The following is a 21,401-nucleotide window of genomic DNA, read 5'->3' as shown; positions in this document are numbered from 1 at the left end:
CTAATCTGACCTCTTGAATATTTGGCAATCTTAGAAAAAGTGTGTGCAGTTTATAGCTCAGCACAGTTTAAGCCTGTGCAAACTGCACATGCTGGGTATGATCAAAAGGCCAAGGAAATTGTCAGGCTGTGGATCAGAGTCATGCAGGGGATAACCTGGATCTCACTACATTTAGCAGTGTGACAGGGGGCTTCTACTCACTGCAGGATGGCACCACCTCCTGAGTGTTCTGGGGATTAGCTCTGTGCAGCCAATGCCCCTTCCTTTTCCTTCTGCTCTGGGCCCTCCTCTTGCTCCAGGAACTGCAGCATCCTCTTCATGACTTGGCCCTCCATCCAGGTCACTCTGTGGTTTCCCCTTCTGGGGGAGATGTGCATCAAAGTTCCTGCTCACCAGCAGTCTCAGAAACTCCTCCCATTCACTGACCCAGGTGCCACTCCTTCAGTGGCTGGCAGGAGAACCTGGGCCCACCCTCTACTCCAAGTTCTGACTCAAGAACCCTCTACACAGCAGCCAAGGCCTTTCCCTAAGCCCCTTTTTGCTCTGAGCTCCGGGGCTTCATACAGGCCCCTCCTCTTCCTTCACAGGTCAGCTTCCTCCCAGTTAGCTCCCTCATTGGCTGCTTAACTGGCTGATTGGGCCCATCTGGCCTAATTCACCTCTGTCAGGGTCCGTGCAGGGAGTACACCCATCACAAGCAGTAAAGCCAACAACTAAAATTTACATAGAAAGGAAAGGATCTAAATAATCTCTACAATATATTGAGCTCAAATCACATTCTTTTCAATAAATGGTATATATCAGAGCTCTTCTCTTACCATGCATTTTTGTCTCAAACAAATGGACAGTATGTAAGCAATTTCCCACTGCATATTTTCAAGAAGCAATGGCCTCCTTATTTCTGGGGATGGTTGGTTGGTTGAGAAGATTTAAAAAACTCTCTGGACCCTTCAGCCATTTCTTGAATCAAACAAGAAAAAAATAGCTTTATTAAATTTCTGAAAGGTTTGGATAGAGCTTTATTATTTCTGGGCAGGGAAGTGTCACACCAGTATAAGAATGCCATCCCCATCTGCTGATGCTGATGGGGAGAAGTGCCACTCTGCAGATCCAAGAGGTGCGGACTGCTTGGAAAAGCATCCCAACATTTGTATGCTTCTCTGAACAACACCCATCTTCACACTCCTTAGAGCAGGGGTCGGCAACCGGTGGCTCGCGGCTCGCCAGGGTAAGCACCCTGGCGGGTCAGGCCGGTTTGTTTATCTGCCGCGTCGGCAAGTTCGGCCGATCGCGGCTCCCACTGGCCGCGGTTCGCGGTCCCAGGCCAATGCGGGAGGCAGGAAGCCGCGGCCAGAACATCCCTCAGCTCGCGCCGCTTCCTGCCTCCCGCATTGGCCTGGGACCGCGAACCGCGGCCAGTGGGAGCCGCGATCGGCCGAACTTGCCGACGCAGCAGATAAACAAACCGGGCCAGCCCGCCAGGGTGCTTACCCTGGCGAGCCGTGAGCCACCGGTTGCCGACCCCTGCCTTAGAGGTTTCCCCATGATCATCTACTGCATTAGGAGTCTGCAGTGACACAGACCAAGATACTTCTCCCAGAGGTCTCTTGTAGAGGTTGCTCTGTACTGTCTAACAGAGCAAGGAGAACACTGGTGAGGTTTGGCTTTTTGTAAATTTCACACACATTTTCCACAGGTTCCCCACAGTAACCAAAATTAACATTTTTAAATTATTTTTCTGATTTATAGCCCTGCTTGTCAAAAATTGTCAGAGCTGAACCATTTAGTTATTGTAAATATATTGTGTTATCACCCAATAGTCATAGACTGTATTGTACTTCTACAATGCCTTCCAACCAAGCATCTTCTAGGTGCTTTACAAGCAATAAAGAATTAATTCTCAAGACATCACTGTGAGTATTTTCTCTGTTTTATCAAAGGCTCAAGTCAAGATTTTCAACCAAAGTAACCTGCCAAATCAGTAGGCTGCTAAATCAATGACATGATTTTCAGAAGTGCTGGGCATCCAAGATTTTCAAAACTGATGTGTGATTTTGAGTGCCTAACTTGAGACACCTTAAAGTGGCCTGATTTTCAGGCAGTGGGATGCTCAGCACTTGCTGAAGAACAAGGCCCTTTAAGGTGTCTCAGGTTGGGTACCTACAACTCAAAGCATCCAAAAATCACTCATAACTTTGAGAAGTTTGGCCACAGTTGTTCTCATTGAGAGCGCTGTTGAGTGCTCAGTACTTTTGAAAATTCAGGATGCCTAAATGTGGGTTTAGAATCATGACATTAGGTTCCTGCTTTTAAAAATCGTGGTTTTTAAACATCATACCCACATTAACACATAACATCTATGGCAGCTCTACGAATACATCCCTAGATCTCAATCCCGCATGGTTACTTAAACACAAAACCATCTTTCCTCTCATGAGAAATCTTTTCAGCTGAATTGCTTTGACTTTCTAATCCTACATCCAATTATCACAGACTATTTCAAAGCTTTGTGATAATCTTGAGTAAACTTATGCACCCATAGAAAATAAGATACATGCATGAATTTGTTAACAATGCTATCCAGAGGACAAATAAGAGAATTTGCCCCAGTAACAAAACAAATGGAAAGAGGAACTGACTGGGCCTAAAAATAATTACACATATATTGAGTTTGTTTTTTTGTTTGCTTGTTTATTTGTTTTCTCTAACTAATTCCATTCTCTTTTCTTCAGAGAGTCTGAGGTTGAGATGCCAGTTGAAAACAGATCCTAGTTTTGCCAATTAGTAGAAAACAAGTATCAAAAAATTATACCATTAGCTAAGACCATATGGGCAGAATTAAACAGGATAAATACAAACCCACTATATGTTAGATTCAAATAATGCTACTCTCACAAGACTAATTTCTACAATATTTACATTTAGTCTAGCAGCAGGCTGGCATTAAATTGATGCAGTGCCAGGTTGAATGAGACTTTGCCCCATTTTGAAATGTCTATTAAATATAAGGCTGCTAAAGCTCTTCCAGACACAGAAAACCAGTTCTATTGAGGTGGCAAAAATGGAATTTGGCTATTATAGGTTGAGAGAGGTTGGGGAGATTAAATTCATTCCCAGAAGTCAGGAATGGGGCTGCTGCCAAGCCTACCTGCTGCTTTAGCTTGTGGGTGCTGGGGTCACTCGATCCATGGGGACATGGCTCTGCAGCCTGTCCCTTGGCCTGGGCTCAAATTAGCCTTGTGTACTGGCTCTGCATAGGCTACTACAAAGATCTAGTCCACAACACACTGGCTGATCCACTGCACAGCGACTATACAGGGCTCATGTGGAGGGACTTACTCTGGATCTCTGCAGGAGAAGTGAGTTTTACTGTCTAAGCCAAAAGACAGTTTCTGTCTGTAAAAAATACTCTCAGTGTAATAATAGTAATAACAACAACAATAAAAGCCACAAGCTACAGTAACACATGAAAACAGTCAGAACCATTTTTTTTCTTTTTTCTGCCAACAATGGTTTGTTTTTCTTCTCACAACATTTACTGCCATGTTCTTGCCGGTTATCATCAGCATCAAGTTAATTGTTAATATAGTGTTAGAGACCTTACAGAACTAGTAAAAGACAGTCACTGACTCAAGGAATATGAAAATCTAAGGGTCAGATCCTGCAGCTAGACTTGTGGAAGGGCTTCAGGCAAGTGCAAAGGTTTGCAGTGCAGATGAAATTGCAGGATTGGACATAGACTCATCGAATTTAAGGTCAGAAGAGACCATAATGATCATCTAGTCTGACCTCCTGCACAATGCAGGCCACAGTATCTTACCCATCCACTTCTATAACCAGCCCCTAACCTATATCTGAGTTATTGAAGTCCTCAAATTGTGGTTTGAAGACCTCAAGCTGCAGAGAATCCTCCAGCAAGTGACTCGTGCCCCACTCTGCAGAGGAAGGCGAAAAACTTCCAGGGCATCTGCCAATCTGCCCTGGAGGAAAATTCCTTCCCGACCCCAAATATGGCGATCAGTTAAACCCTGAGCATGTGGGCAAGACTCACCAACCAGCACCCAGGAAAGAATTCTCTGTAGTAACTCAGATCCCATCTCATCTAACATCCCATCACAGACCACTGGGCATACTAACCTGCTGATAATCAAAGATCAATTGCCAAATTAAGTGCCAAAATTAGGCTATCCCATCATCCCATCCCTTCCATAAACTTATAAAGCTTAGTCTTAAAGCCAGATATGTCTTTTGCCCCCACTACTCCCCTTGGAAGGCTGTTCCAGAACTTCACTCCTCTAATGGTTAGAAACCTTTGTCTAATTTCAAGTCTTCCTAGTGTCCAGTTTATACCCATTTGTTCTTGTGTCCACATTGGTACTAAGCTTAAATAATTCCTCTCCCTCCCTAATATTAATCCCTCTGATATATTTATAAAGAGCAATCATATCCCCCCCTCAACCTTCTTTTGGTTAGGCTAAACAAGCCAAGCTCTTGGAGTCTCCTTTCATAAGACAGGTTTTCCATTCCTCGGATCATCCTAGTAGCCCGTCTCTGAACCTGTTCCAGTTTGAATTCATCCTTCTTAAACATGGGAGACCAGAACTGCACACAGTATTCCAGATGAGGTCTCAGCAGTGCCTTATATAACGGTACTAACACTCCTTATCTTTGCTGGAAATACCTCGCCTGATGCATCCTAAAACTGCATTAGCTTTTTTAACGGCCATATCACATTGGCAGCTCATAATCATCCTGTGATCAACCAATACTCCAAGGTATTTCTCCTCCTCTGTTACTTCCAACTGATGTGTCCCCAATTTATAACTAAAATTCTTGTTATTAATCCCTAAATGCATGACCTTGCACTTTTCACTATTAAATTTCATCCTATTACTATTGCTCCAGTTTACAAGGTCATCCAGATCTTGCTGTATGATATCCTGGTCCTTCTCTATGTTAGCAATACCTCCCAGCTTTGTGTCATCCGCAAACTTTATTAGCACATTCTCGCTTTTTGTGCCAAGGTCAGTAATAAAAAGGTTAAATAACATTGGTCTCAAAACTGATCCCTCAGGAACTCCACTAGTAACCTCCTTCCAGTCTGACAGTTCACCTTTCAGTATGACCCGTTGTAGTCTCCCTTTTAACCAGTTCCTTATCCACCTTTCAATTTTCATATTGATGATCCCCATCTTTTCCAATTTAACTAATAATTCCCCATGTGGAACTGTATCAAATGCCTTACTGAAATCGAGGTAAATTAGATCCACTGCATTTCCTTTGTCTAAATAATCTGTTACCTTCTCAAAGAAGGAGATCAGGTTGGTTTGGCACGATCTACCTTTTGTAAAAACCATGTTGTATTTTGTCCCAATTACCATTGACCTCAATGTCCTTAATTATTTTCTCCTTTAAATTTTTTTCCAAGACCTTACATACTACAGATGTCAAACTAACAGGCCTATAGTTACTCGGATCACTTTTTTTCCCTTTCTTAAAAATAGGAACTATGTTAGCAATTCTCCAGTCGTACAGTACAACCCCTGAGTTTACTGATTTATTAAAAATTCTTGCTAATGGGCTTGCAATTTCATGTGCCAGTTCCTTTAATATTCTTGGATGAAGATTATCTGGGCCCTCCGATTTTGTCCCATTAAGCTGTTTGAGTTTGGCTTCTACCTCGGATGTGGTAATATCTACTTCCATATCCTCATTCCCATTTGTCATCCTTCCATTATCCCTAAGCTCCTCATTAGCCTTATTAAAGACTGAGGCAAAGTATTTATTTAGATATTGGGTCATGCCTAGATTATCCTTAATCTCCATTCCATCCTCAGTGTTTAGCGGTCCCACTTCTTCTTTCTTTGTTTTCTTCTTATTTATATGGCTATAGAACCTTTTACTATTGGTTTTAGTTCCCTTTGCAAGGTCCAACTCTACATGGCTTTTGGCCTTTCTCACTTTATCCCTACATGTCCTGACCTCAATAAGGTAGCTTTCCTTGCTGATCCCTCTCATCTTCCACTCCTTGTAGGCTTTTTGCTTTTTCTTAATCACCTCCCTGAGATGCTTGCTCATCCAGCTTGGTCTACAACTCCTGCCTATGATTTTTTTTCCCTTTCTTGGGATGCAGGCTTCTGATAGTTTCTGCAGCTTTGACTTGAAGTAATTCCAGGCCTCCTCCGCCTTTGGATCCACAAGTTCTTCAGTCCAATCCACTTCCCTAACTAATTTCCTTAATTTTTTAAAGTTAGCCCTTTTGAAATCAAAAACCCTAGTCCCAGATCTATTTTTGTTAATCCTTCCATCTAGTTTGAACTGAATTAGCTCATGATCACTCGAACCAAGGTTGTTCCCTACAACCATTTCTTCCATGAGGTCCTCACTACTCACCAAAACCAAATCTAAAATGGCATCCCCTCTTGTTGGTTCTTCAACTACTTGGTGAAGAAATCCATCAACTATCACATCCAGAAAAATCTGAGCCCTATTATTGTTACTAGCACTTGTCCTCTAGTCTATATCTGGGAAGTTAAAGTCTCCCATGATCACACAATTCCCATTAGTATTTACTTCATTAAAAACATTAAAGAGGTCTCTATCCATATCCAAATCAGATCCCGGCGGTCTGTAGCACACCCCAAGCACTATCTCAGGGGAGGCTCTAGTAGCTTTCTTTCCCAGTGTGATTTTTGCCCACACAGACACAGTCTTATCCATTCCATCCCTTCTTATTTCTTTACAGTTAACCTCGTCATTGATATACAATGCTACTCCACCACCTTTGCCTTTATTTCTGTCTTTCCTAAACAGCACATAGCCTTCAATACCTGTACTCAAGTCATGACTACTATTCCACCATGTTTCTGTTATCCCTATAATATCCGGTTTCATGTCCTGCACTAGTAGCTCTAGTTCCTCCATTTTGTTACCTAGGCTTCTCGCATTAGTGTACAGACATCTTAATTTTAATGATACAACGGGTAAGAGCTACAAACAGCAGGGGGCAAAAACAAGGGAAGGTGAGAGTTACAATAATATGATTACACAGTTCCTGCATTTCATTGTGCGTACATCTATGTGATCCCTTTTCCAAAATAAATTCAATGGTTAAATGAGTTTATTTGCCATCGAACAACTGTTATGCAGCCTTTGCCAGAAGCTGGGAATGAGCGACAGGAGATGGATCACTTGATGATTACCTGTTGATTCCCTCTGGGGCACCTGGCATTGGCCACCATCAGAAGACATGATACTGGGGAAGATGGACCTTCGCTCTGTCCAATGCCTGGTTGTTCTTATGTTCTAAATTCCCCCTGTTATCTAACTATGAATTTTGGACTCTTTCCTTCTCCCATTGATGTCAATTGTTAAAAATTTTGGCCTCTTGATTTTAACTTGAAATTAACAGAACATCTGCCAGAGCATTAGGTCCTTGAGACCCTATTTGCAGCTTCACAGGGGACTCCTTTGTTATTCATATTACAAAAGCTCCTGGGATTGAACAGTCATTGTATTTTTATTCTTTGGCCTGGACGCAGAGCAAGCTTGAAAAGGCACAATTCTCATGCAATCAGATGTCCCGGAGCTACTACGGGAGTCGCCTTGCACACTTTATCACAGCATGGACCACAATCCAATGGAGAGACTGCATGCGGGACACTTCCCCTCTGATTGGTGTTTGAACCCACTCTCTCCTCCTACTGAGCTTGACATAACATTTCTGTGGCAAACAAAGAAATTGTTCACACAGAAAATTAATATTAAGAAAGTTCTTTTAGCATCTTTTAACATGATTGAGGTGAAGGAGGAGAGTCAATAATATGTAACGAGTCATCTTTTCTCAGACCACCAGCAAGCACCCACAGCCCATCTTCAAGGGATGGGCTTGCAAAGCACTGACCAGCTCTACATTTCTGTCTCTTGCTGCATCCAAAGCTAACAGTGTTTCTTCGCTACAGAATTTGCCTCTAACCTCCGACATCTGTTGAATTCATTGGGAATTATTAGAAAAGGTTTTGTTGTTAAAAGCTGTATGGTACATTCTGTACACTGTAACCTTCAAACTATGTAGCAACGATGTGTGAGTCAAGAACTAAGTAGCAGCTTAGCTCTAATTTATATGGCTTTTTGAAGGGGAAGAGCTTTGTCAGGTTCTTCATATTAATTTACTAATAATAATTTGTACTTAATGGAACTTCTCAATCATAGCTAGGAGGTAAAGTATTGTCTCAATTTTACAAATGGAGAAATTTAGACAAAGTGAGGTTAAGTTATTTCTTCACAAGTCCCTGGCAGAGTCAAGATTAGAATCTAGGTCTCCTAACTCCCAGCCCCATGGGCTAAATGATATACAACACTGCCTTTTTTCTTATATTAAAGATGAATTAACCATTTATGTTCATAAAAATAACCTACACACATTCTTGGTTGACTTGCAATCCAATCACAATGTTTCATATTTTATACTATTACTTGTTTATATTTATTTTTTATAATAAAAACAAAACTCTCGCTTTCTTTCCACTAGATTTTAAACTTTTAAGACAGCGAAGCTGTAAGTAAGTGGCCTTTTAGCAAACCCAGGAAATACAAAAGCAGCTCTAATTAGACACTACACTATATGAAACCCAATATGTACAAGTTCCCTGAAGACAATTTTTAGAGTAATCTGTCTCTGTCTCTTATTGAAAGTTCTCTACTAGATATAGAGGGGCCTTTCTGGGATCTCCTCCTCAGATAAATTTTGATGAAATTGGCCTACGGCACAGTATTTTATGACTAGGAGAGATTATCTGAATACAATAATTGGATATGCTAAAATGCCTATTACAGAAAAAAAGAGGATTTATTGAAATAGTTATTGGAAAATTGTCATATATTTTATCAGGAATCCAATAGTAAAATATAAAATAGTTAATAACCTGGTTATTTCCTGCCCTTTCCCCTATCAACAGGGGAAGTAACAAGAATGTCACAGGCTTTGATAACAGCCTATCATACCTCCCCAGTTAGCACCCAGATTTGCAGCTTAGGGTTTGCAAGTCATCATGGGATGCCTTATGTTCCTCTCCATTGCATATTGTTGCACTACTACTTAATATTTTGGTGGTTGTTAAGATTAAAAGCTGTAGCTAACTGAAACTAAATAAGTCTAAATTGCTTTGGTAAGCAAGTGAACACCCCATTATTCCTTCTGGTAGACAGGACCAGTAAGGGAGTGAGAGGCAAACAAAGGGGGGGGGGGAAATTCAGGCTGGAAGAGGTTGGGTTATAGTTAGAAAGGAGGAGGTGGGCCTAGCAAGGGAAAGGGAGGAGATGGCATAACAGAGTCTCCCTATAAAGGAAACTGAAAAGGGCTGAAAAATGACATTAAAAAGATCAATTTATTAAAAGGTGGGAAGGTGTTTGCAAAATTTAATATGAACAAGATAGTTTTGAAGAATTATATTTTTAATTTAATTGGAAACAGGATTTTAAATTTATTTGAACTTGGTTATTTTGTGTTGGAATCCCAAACACAGCCAACACAAACTCCCTTGATTTTTGGTTTGATAACTATAATGACTGAAATTAAACTAAAACACTGCAAAAGTCTTCATCACAAGGATTTAAAATCCATTTTAGAGAGAGTTCTAGACCAGGAAGTCTTTCTCCAAATGTATGAGACTTGGCAAGTTTGGTTGACAAAGTGCCAATGGTAGTTATGAAGAAAAGAAGAGTGAACAAAATCTCTCTGTTTGAATTCAGTCTGCTTACAAGGAAAACGCTGGCGGCATTGCGTATCTAAATTAAATAGATAAGGTCAACAAAAATCTTATGCTAGAAAAAAGTTGTCATCTCCATGACAACCAAATTAAAAACTAAAATCTAATTTCTCTTTTCCTGTTTTGCACTTCACTCAGTTTAGACAATGAAAATAGGTTGGTCATTTTCACTTTATTTAGGGCTAGAGTCTTCCATTCCCGCTCGCTCTATGTAATAACTTTTCCCACAAGTAAGTAAGGGTTGCGGTATCTGTCTTTTGCTTGTCAGTTTCCCTTTGGCTGTGTTTGGGATTGCCTAGGAAACTGACTTGCTGCTGACAACCATTTTTAGCAATAGGTTCCCTGAATTGGTGCTAAAAACAGCTGTAATGACAGTGTAGATGGGAGAAAGCTATTTTGGCAGGCAGTGTTAAAATGATCTTGAATGGGACTTCAGGATTCGTTTCTAGTGGGAAGACATACAATGTTATCTAAATTTGCAAAGATTAAATTTTCTCTAAAGCTCATGCTGAAATAAAATTTGTTAGTCTCTAAGGTGCCACAAGTACTCCTGTTCTTTTTGAGTAATGTGGGAATATTAGAGACACAAGGTGGGTGAGGAAATATCTTTTATTGGACCAACTTCTGTTGGTGAGAGCGCCAAGCTCTCTCTAATATCCCAGGACCGACACAGCTACAACTATGCTGTATACAATAATGTGGAGGTAGTTTCACTGACATGAGCCACCCATCCATAATGCAGACATGTGTCTCCAAGTAGATATTAGATGCTCTTGCTATAATCCAGTCCTAAAGTCAAGTTAAATTTCTTGGCTCCAGAGCTTTGCAGAAAAAAATGTACTCACTGATATTATCAACAAGGAAAACAACATTCGATTTCTCTTTCTCATATTATGGCTGATATTGTGTTTCTGTAAGGGACAGCTTATTTTGCATTCATTTATTAATGTTTCTATATGGTATTAATTTTGAAAAACACAGAAAACAGACTGGTGATGGTCATTCAGATCAATGAGCTTAGTCTCTGTGACTTCCTGGGTCATCCTATTGCCTTTTGTTACCTTTTTGAGTCAGCTAACAACAGTGGGATAGGACATATGCTGCTGGTTTGATTTAAGGCTGGCTAAATTAATTGACTTAACTGTGTGCAAACATGACTGTATTGCTAGGGTAAGTAGTTTTTAGGGTGTGTAGAGCTTATGCCTTTGTTCTTGGTTTTTAAATGGAAAATGCCTAGTATTTTTTATTACTAGTGTACATGACTTGGTTTCTCTGTTCAGTTTTGTATTGATTCCTGATGGAACGCATAGGTAAATCAAAAGGGACTTTTAAGGGGTTGTTAAAGAACCAAGCAGGAAAGGCAAGATACATACCTTCAAAGGAATTAAGATAACAATGCCTGGGCCATCAACTGTGGGCAGAAGCGATCTATCTGGCATGAGCCAGGCTGTGATCCACATTGGTTGGCTCACCGAGCTGCTAGGGGAAGATGGGGAGCTACTGCCTCACTGGCCATCCTGGGTCACGCCTCTCACTGGGGAATTAGCAGAGGAAGAGGCACCGACAAGGGTCTGTAGCATGCTCCTCAGGCAGGGGAGTGCCGGCAAGGGCCTGTAGTGCCTCTCAGGCTGGGAAGCGCCGGCAAGGGTCTGTAGCGCCCCTCAGGCGGGGGAGTGCCGACAAGAGTATGTAGTGTGCCCCTCAGGCCGGGGAGTGCCGACAAGAGTATGTAGTGTGCCCCTCAGGCCGGGGAGTGCCGACAAGAGTCTGTAGCGTGCTATCGGGATTTTGCTACCCACGGCAGGTTGGCCAGGGTAGAGGAATGCAGGCCCACCCAACTCCACTGTGCTCCAGCCCAGGGCCCTTACAGTGGCGGGGCGAGAGTCCCACCACTGGGTCAGCGGGGTCCTTCCGCAACCCCATGACCAAATAGACTCACTGCACTGTGCAGTTCTGTCCCTGGGCTCCTTCCTACCCGGTCCCTTGAGCGAGTCCCTCCAGTCCTTCCAGCTCATACGTGTACTCGGCTGCTGGCAGCTCCTGCTCCTGCTCTGCCTCAGGTTCTGCCAGTTCCTCCAGGTACTCGGCTGCTGGCAGCTCCAGCTCCTGATCCGCCTCAGGTTCCACCAGTTCCTCTGGGTACTCGGCGGCGGGCAGCCCTGGCAGCCACTGTCCTTCCTCCCGGTCAGGTTTCTCCTGGGCCAGGGCCTCCACTGGACATGATGTTTTACCCTTTTTAAGGCTCAGCCTAATCTCCAAATCCTCATAAAGGCTAGTCGGCAGAAAAAGGAAGGATTTAAGTGAGTGGCCAGCGATGCTATTCTGGGTGGCAATGAAAAGAGCCATGAAGGCTATTTCTCCCAGTTCAAAGATGGGGAATCAGATGGACCAGCCTGCGCTATGGATAGAGAGATTAAGCTAGATAAGGACTCTTTATTTTGTTTAATAAAGTTGCTATTGAATAAATGAGATGATATAACTAAAATGAGGAAGGAAATATCCTCACTTCATGGAACCATAGTAACTACGTAACCAGAGTAACATAGTTGAGTCCATGAATATCTTGACCCCTCTATAATCACTGGTGTTATCATACCAGGGTCCCTATGAGCACTGCATCTTACCCTTGACACTGAATGATCAACATTAGGTGTTAGCCTAAGCAAAAGTTAATTAATACATTAAACAAAAAGCATTAATCCATCAAAAGTGTGTCAAACCCCCAAGCACTATGTTATCTTATATTACTGGCCTTTGCCCCTCTTCCATTGTCCTTATCTCCCCATCCAATTTTGTCTTCTCTGTCTTGTCTCTATTTAGATTGCAAAATCTTTGAGGCAGGGATTTTTTCTGCCTGTAAAGTGCCATGGTATTTGTGAGTGCTGAATAATGGGACTTAAATCCACAATGTGCCCAAACTCCAGTGGGCTATCAAGGGACACATGACCAAAAGCTTCTAGAATCCCTCCCCCCCCATTTTAGTAACCTGAGAACAAGGCTGTAAACAAGCAGACTGTTGACTTGTAAACAGCTTTAAACAGAGATTAATGGAAATCCATACACTTCACTTTAAGACAAATATATACTCATAAAACTAAGGCATTCTCTGCTGGAACTATGTGGAGCAGAATGGTCATCTTTTCGCCTTTTACATAAGAGACAACCCTGATCTGTATTCTCGGTCAGTTCTTCATGATCGTCACTTTTGTTCAAGTCTGAAATTGTGTAGGTATCAATTTCTCACAGCACTTGAAGTATCTCCTGTTTTAACTACCTATGAACACAGTTCAAGGTTGCATAATGGCTTTATTGCAATTCAATTTATCATAATAGAAATTTCAGCAAGATTCAGCATATCTATATCTTTACATCACTGATGCAGCACACTATTCAAAATGTGAGGCTATTGTAAATCAACAAGGTTATATAAATATTAAAGCTATAAGCCAACTTGCACTAACTGATTTTAATGTAAACCACAAGGACAGGGAGATTAAAATTCACAGATTATTAACTGTTTATCATTGCAGGATTTGTCATTCCATCTGCCATCTGGATACATTTCTACACAGTCTTCAATTCCACCAAGATTATTTGGTTCTCCTGCAGCCCAGTTTGAGTATTCTATTGCTTCACCACTTAGATACTTAAATGAACCTTCTGTTTGTATATCGTTTATTCCAATATATGCTACTTTGTTATGACGAACTACTATTTGTTGTATGGCGCTGTTCTCTGCAGAATTCCTTGGAGAAGCAATCAGGCCACCAGCTTGGGAACATGTGGCTTTTGAGGTCTCAAAGTCACCTTCAGCACCATTGGTTACAAATGTTTTTTCACTGGCACTATTGCCATTTATGAAAATCCAAGCTAGAAAAAACACAGAAGTACAGTACATCTAAGTTACATTTTTTCCCACGCAATATTCTTCAGATTAGAGTAACAAGTTCTTGGACCCTGGAGCAAGAGGCAGTTATTTTTGTCGATTCATTCTGTCATTCCAGCTGCACACCAACCCAGAAGTTTGAAAGGGGAAGAATATTTTACTGGTGCAGAGAAAACTATGGACAGAGGCAAAAAGTCTCAGGAAGACCCTAAAACAACCAGGAAAAATCTTAGGTTGAGGTTTATACTTTATTATTATTATTTTAGTTAGCAATGAAGGCATAGCTGAGGAAGTTTTTATTGTCCTAGAGAGCAGAGTTGGAATTGTACACAATACCAGAGTTTAATACTATTTTGGCAGCCTAAAATATCGCCATGTCACTATTGTAAAGTGCAGTGTTTGGGAACATTACTGCAGTATTTTTTTTTGAGGCCAGGCCCATTGTCCTTGATATGAGAATTTCTGTCATCATTCCATTATATCAATTAGCATTTGCAGCTCTCTTTACAGGTAAGACTCAAGGGTCTATTCCTGTTCCAGAGGAAGTAAATGGGAAATCAAGGGGCAGAATGAGGCCACATGTGCTGTTGATGTCAGAGAGTGGTCATCTCCCACTATTCTTTTTGGTCACAGGACAAATCAAATAACATTTCAGACACAGAGTAGACCCTACGCAAGCCACAGTATTTTATCTTAAGTATATTTTGGATGGGATTTTTTTAGCACTTGATCCCACAACTGTTCTTGGGTGGACTTTCCTATTTACATCAAAGTAGAGACCTGCCGAGGCTAACAATACATGTGACAAGGTTAGACCGGTACTGCCCATATTGTAGAATTGAGTTACTTTACTAAAACATTCAACAAGTACATAGAAGTTTGGAGTATGAGCGAATAGCAGAAAGCCCAGATCCGACACCAGATATGAATCCTTTTTAACTCTGAAGAAGTAGGGATCTAGATCTACATCCAAATTACTCCATTTGGGCACATCTCTCAGTGACTGGAGTGAACAGCACTTTATTTGTCTTACCTTTTTGGATGTTGCTGACAGTAGCTTTCAGGGTCTTCAGTTGTTCTTGCAAATCACTTATTTCAGTTTTTAAAAGCTCACATTCTGAAGGAGAAAATAATAGCATTGTTCTTATTGTGTCACATTAAAATATGCAAGGTTTTCTAAAAGCTTAAAAAAGCCAGAGAAGTCACCTCCAGAACTAGTAATGAATCACAAGTGTAACACCAAAGATACTGTTTTTGATTTCTTGGTTCCTCAAGAAGATACAACAAGTTTAAAACTGAGGTTCTGAGGCCACAAGTCCACTGAAAATGAAACTACTTGTTGAGTGAAATTCTCAGTAGCACCTGCAGCAATGCTAGCTTTTCAATTTCATTAAAAATTAGAAGCACATCCTTTATCCCATGAACCCAGGGATCAGGTACCCATCACTGTGGTGTTTCTCTCCTATAGGATGTTTGAGTTCATCAGACCAACTTCTGGTAACCCTGCAGGCTCACTCACTTCTCTCCCTTGAAAACCAGACTGTCTGGTTTCCCCAGTGCCCACCTCTGAATATTTCTCCCTCGCTCAGAAAGAAGCAGCAAAGCCCTACTGGAACATTTATGAAATGAAAACCATTCAAACATCCAAAAAGGCCTCTCTGTCTGCCCTGTTGGGCTTCTTCTTTACCCTCCCTCAAAAGGGGGGTACTGCTTACCTCTGCCTCCACAGTCTCCCTTTGGTCCTTCTGCACCTCTATCTCCTTTTGGTCCAGGGGATCCATCCTTTCCTGAAAGACCTGGTATCCCTCTTAATCCTTGCAATGCAATGTGTTTATTCAGGGAAAAGGAAGAGACAAAAATAAAAGCAAGTAAACAGTAGAATTTGTAGGTGTTATAAGAGTTTGTGATGTCATAATTAAAGATGGACGAAGATTAGATCATTAAAAAGAACAATGAATTTTTGAGGAACAATGAACTTTGATCCAGATCCAAGCTTTATAGCTTGGTTCTATTGCTACAATTTAAATATCAAATTCAAATATCTGAAAAGTGTTCATAAGTTTGGTGGATTCACTTCTACATGGAAATATTGGTATGTGAGTATAGCTGGAATTCCTAAAATATTTCTCAGCATGTACAGATTTAAAGCCATATTTTCCACAGACCTTGGAACCAGATTTTGAAGTGCCCAGAATGCACTATTGGGACCAGATTTTGAAGTGCCCAGCATCCAGAATTGGGTTAAGATCTTCAAAAGCTTAAACACTCTCATTGTGACACTTGCAACTGAATATTTAAAATAACTCCGCACTCAGTGCACTGTTTTGAAAATATGGTGCTTAAATGGGAGCTATGCTCTTTTGAAAATTTAGTGACTCTAGGCTATAATCCCTTGTGCCTCTATTGCCCATTTCTAAAATGGAGATACTACTCCCGTCTTTCTGTCTTTCTCATCTATTTAGTTTGTAAGTTTTTCAGGGCAGAGTTTTTCTCTTACCATGTTTTATATAGACTGCCTAACAAGATGGTTTTCAGATATCTGTTAGGGACTCTAAGTGATATTGTAATACAAATAAATACTAAGTACAGTGTGATGAGAATAACTTCTTATAGTAACTTCTAGAGAGTAGGCTGAATGCCCCTTCATCCTTTGCCTCTATCTGCAGCAGTGAGACCTAAACAACTTTTCCAGGGTCTGTCTCTTCAGTGCCAATTCAACTTATTTTGAGGCTTGACAATACCAGAATGTATATCACCCTGGTGTTGGCCATCTGCTGACACTGCCAAGAGTGCTATTAGTCTTATTTATTATGTATGTGTGTTTGTGTGTATCTTAACCACCAAGAAATGCACTGTAACAGCAAGTTATTTCACATATATCACAGGACAGGCATTGGCTGGTAACAAGTTTCAGACACTGCCAATGTGGATCAGATTCAAAACTGGTGGCCTGGAAGTGAAAGGGTCTAGAGCACATAACCTATCTCAGAAGCATCTGGTTCCAAATTGTAACATAGCTTTTATTTTACTTTGAACAATACTGTTAGTTTCATCCTAGTGTTTTAGTAATTCACAATAAATTAAGAATCTCTGGATTGTTCATGCTTGACAAAACCTTTTGCTCAGGTTCCATCTAGCTACATGATTTGAATTATGCATTCTTTTTATTAGCTTTTAAAAAAATACCAATCTGACCAACAGGTGAACAGTAAATCAATATTTCTATACCTTGATCTCCCTTTTCACCTTTAGGGCCATCTTTTCCATCTCTTCCTGGTAGTCCGTTTTGAGCAGGTCCGCACACAACTAGTGTACATGCATTCTGATCCAGTTTTTGGACATGCTGAGCAGGATTTGAGTTGGAAGTCGTCACCAGAGTTAACGCCAAGACAAAAGTGTTGAATATTGGAAGCAGCAGCATTGTTTGATTCCTAGCCTGTGGAAAAAAATCATTAAAAGAATTACCCATAAGGAATTTTGTTGCAATATTACATTGGCTCTATAAATGAATGCTAAATGTCTACTTTCTAAGACATTTGTACTAGTTTGTTATATTTTTAGTCAGAGCTTCAGTGGTCATGAAAAAAACTTTGAAATTATTCTTTATTCAAATCTTAATGAAGTACCCTTAATTTTGGAATTTGTCCTGCTCCAAAATCCCCACAACTTGAAACAAAAAAAGCAGCAAATTTCAATTAAGTCCCATCAGGTTGGGACATAATCCTTAAAGTTTTAGTAGATCACTGCTTTTAAAAAAGTGAATTATGTTTGGACCTGCACAAGTGCACTGAGGATAGAATGGAAGTGAGTACCAGGGCTGGACCACAATTGCAATACTTGCACTTGGGAATATAGCTGTATGCTTTCATTTCAAAGCTAACATATGGCGTAGACTCCCCAACTTATCTGGTAATGATTTATAAAATTGCATATACTTCCTAAATGAATAGCATAAAGAATTAGACAAGATGTATTTTGTTGTACTCTGAATAAAATAGGAACATAAAACCATGACTGTTATTTTCTAAATTAAAACACAAACTATAATATACTGTAACCTTAAACCTTGAATGATGTGGAAAACCATCATACACGTGTTTAGTAGACATAAATAAAAGATTTTAAGGAAATTTCTATCATAACCTTCTTACAAACTATGCACAACTTTATAATTAAAGAACAGACTTAAACGAGAGCAACAATACCATCCAACCACTTACTTTGCAATTCCTGATTTTCTAGAAAAAGCATTCACAGGAATAATTTACTATGAGTTTGACCCTGTATTTATATGCTACAGATTAAGTAACATGAGCTCTGGTTTCTAAGATATGCCCATTTACAGTAAAATACTCATTTAAAAATAGTTTAAATTTACAGTAAACAGCTTTAGTGATATCTTGAAACCATGATAAGAAAGATAAAGCACAAAGAATTAATTTTTTCCTGTTGGCAAAACACTAAAGAGGAACTGAATCGACTGCAACACAGACTTCCCCAGAACATCTCTTAAAGCAATGCCCGTTTTATATGCAGCTGACAATTTAACCATATGTAAATTGTACATTAATACTTAATAATCCTGGATTTCACTGACCTTGTCAATAAGTCAAGATACAAATTTACCTAAAATAGAGATGATTCTGAATTTTTTTTCTGTACAATGGGCTCAAAGAGATTTGTTTGTACTACCTAAACAAGAGCTCTGTGTATCTCAAAAGCTCATCTCTTTTATCAACAGAAGTTGGTGTCACTGTGCCTCCGTGGGTCACAACCGAGAATACCAAATTCAGGACAAACTGCTGAGAAAAAGGGCAGACAGCCCCCAAAACTGGTAGTTATTCTCCCATAAAATATATCAAACCAGCAATAAAAGTTAACTTCTGTTTCATCACACTGGCTAACAAAAAGTCAGAAAAGCAGTTTCCTGAGGCATTCCAGTCCTGGATTCAACATTCAGATGCTAGACTTAAAGATAAGAGGTTCTTTAAAATCAGTTTAATTAAACAAAGGTATCTTCTGCTCCCAAAGGACCAGCCACACACCCAGGTCAATATACAATTCAGATCTTACTGAAAAATCACACTGTTGCCAATCCTTCAGTATCTAAAATCTAAAGGTTTGTTGAAAGAAAGAAAGAAAGAAAGAAAGAAAGAAAGAAAGAAAGAAAGAAAGAAAGAAAGAAAGAAAGAAAGAAAGAAAGAAAGAAAAGTTAAAATTGATTAAAGGAATCAAATACATACAATAATTGCAAAGTTCTTGGTTCAGGCTTATAGCAGTGATGGAATAAACTGCTGACTTAAGTCAAGTCTCTGGTTGCTTCCAAATCATTGGAAGGTCCTCAGTCCACTAGTTACAATGCTCCCGTTAGTATAAGTCCATAGTCCAGAGGTTTGAGCAGGACAGAGGCAAAATGGAGATGTTTCCAGCACCTTTTATAGCTTCTGCTATGTGGAGGGAAACCCATTGTTTCAAACAAAGCCCTCAACACAGTAGTGGAAGACTACAGGTAAAAGATGGAGTTCGGAGTCACATGAGCAAGTCACATGTCCATGCATGACTTCTCTTAGTCATGGCATGAAATTCCACTAAGAGTAGATAGGTGTCTTCCATTGTGAGTTAAGTGTTCTCTAATGGTTCATTCTATTTGAATAATTCCTTTACAGTGTGCTGGCTAAACTCCTTGTTGGTGCTAACCAGAAGCAAACACCTTAGAAATACAGGCATATAGTTAATTTCATGTACAAAAATGATAGATGCATACAAATAGCATAATCATATTCAGCAAATCATATCCTTTCTATAGACATCTTACCTGCCACATTTTGTACAAAGAACGAGGAGTCCTTGTGGCACCTTAGAGACTAACAAATGTATGTGGGCATAAGCTTTTGTGGGATATAAACCACTTCATCAGATGCATGGAGTGGAAAATACAGTAAGAGGAATATATATTATAGCACATTAAAAGATGGGAGTTGCCTTACCAAGTGGGGGGGGCAGTGCTAACGAGGCCAATTCAGTCAAAGTGGATGTGGCCCATTCATGACAAGAAGGTGTAAGTATCAACAGAGGGAAAATTATTTTTTGTAGTGATGCAGCCACTCCCAGTCTTTATTCAGGCCTAATTTCATAGTGTCAAGTTTTGTACAAGATTTGTTGCAATTATATAACAGTGTTAGCAACAATGATCTACCTGGTTATAGTTTAATCAGTTAACATCACACCCCCAATGCAAAATCAATGCAGGAAGGGGTGTCCCAGACACTGCTGAATGCATCACATGAACTTCCCATTCGTGGTTCTGTATTACTACAGCTTCTAACCCAATGTTAGAAGTGTCAGCATATAACAGAAATGGTTTATCAAAATCATGTTTGTCTAAAACAGGCTTTTTCTTTGTACGGTTCGTTATGAAAGTAATAATATTATTCAATCCCTTTAAAAACCCAAGGTAAAACTTGCTCAAACCAATAGTGGATTGGATCTGCTCTTGTAGAGTAATTCTTGTATGTCTTGTGATCTTGCCCAGAGCTAATGAAAATACCTAATTTATTCATACAAGCTCTGGGAAATGTTTGGAACCCAATTAACATCAAGTTAATGTAGATATTAATGTTCTCCATAGTGTAGGAATCTTTGCATTTAGCCATGAAAACAATATGGTATAGTGCCTCAGTTTTCCTTTTTATGCAGTGCATTAGGTGTGTAATGTCTTTTCTCCTGTGTACAGTTTCAAGACTGGTTACAGGCACTAACTTTGAAATATCAGTATTACATGGCCTTAGATATAAAGTGTGTTGTCATGTAATGAAACAGTATAACCATAAAGGCTTTTAGGACACAGTGAGGTCTTATGTATCACTCCCAATATGGTCAAGGTTTTTTTCAAAAGATCTTGCACATTGTACGTGTTTACAGTTTTTTACCCACGAAAGCTTATGCTCAAATAAATGTGTTAGTCTTTAAGGTGCCCCAGACTCCTTGTTGTTTTTGTGGATACAGACTAACACAGCTACCCCTGATACATAAGCAATGCATTAGTTATAACAGCTAACGCCAGCAATAATATTAATATCAAATCTATCACAAGTGTACATTCACAAGCATTTTGTCATGTCACACCTTTGGCACAATACCCTTGGGCTTTTGGCATTCTAGGGTTAACCTGTGGCTTCCATTTGTAAGATTAATTTTTCCCTTACTCCCTGTCAGTACCATCAAAATCTGAGCTCTTTTGTGTAACAGAATTAATTGGCTGGCTAGGTGTGTCCTCTTTGCTAACAGTTATGGGCAAGTCTTCCTCCCCCCTGTCAGTCAGGTAATTTGCATCAACAGAGACACTGTACCAGGGGTCTCAAACACGTGGCCCGCGGGGCTATTTCCTGCAGCCCGCCAAGCGCCCCGTGCCCGCCCACCGGCCTACCTCCAGGCCAGGGGTGGGCAAACTACAGCCACAGGATTGCCCCCATCGAGCCCTGCACCACTCCCTGTGGCTGGGGGGTGGGGAGAAGCAGAGGGCTCAGTCTGTGTGTTGCCCTGTCAGGCACCCTCCCCCCGCAGCTCCCATTGGCCGGGAACAGGGAACCACGGCCAATGGGAGCTTCGGGGGAGGTACCTGGAGGCACGGCAAGCAGCGTGCGGAGCCCTGCGTCCCCCTCCCCCAGGGGCCATAGGGACATGGTTCCAGCTACTTCCTGAAGCGGGACCAGGGCCAGGGGCGGCAGCCTGCCCTGGCCCCAGTGCAT

General features: G+C 40.6%; 1 protein-coding gene across 1 annotated transcript; it reads right to left on the bottom strand.

Annotated features, from left to right (window-relative positions):
• Positions 1-13,113: 13,113 nt before the first annotated feature.
• On the bottom strand, positions 13,114-21,164 carry LOC123374476 (pulmonary surfactant-associated protein D-like). Its single transcript, XM_045024506.1, has 5 exons — positions 21,080-21,164; positions 16,882-17,089; positions 15,369-15,467; positions 14,687-14,770; positions 13,114-13,637 (listed from the first exon to the last, which is right to left on the bottom strand). Exons 2-5 carry the CDS (start codon positions 17,072-17,074, stop codon positions 13,261-13,263), a joined length of 753 nt encoding a protein of 250 aa, XP_044880441.1. The 5' UTR covers positions 17,075-17,089; positions 21,080-21,164; the 3' UTR covers positions 13,114-13,260.
• Between the last annotated feature and the right edge of the window lie 237 nt (positions 21,165-21,401).

This window comes from Mauremys mutica, chromosome 7, assembly GCF_020497125.1.
Source record: "Mauremys mutica isolate MM-2020 ecotype Southern chromosome 7, ASM2049712v1, whole genome shotgun sequence".
Classification (NCBI taxonomy): Eukaryota; Metazoa; Chordata; order Testudines; family Geoemydidae; genus Mauremys; species Mauremys mutica.
The sequence above is the reverse complement of the archived record's forward strand: the minus strand, read 5'-3'. Positions and strand labels throughout refer to the sequence as shown.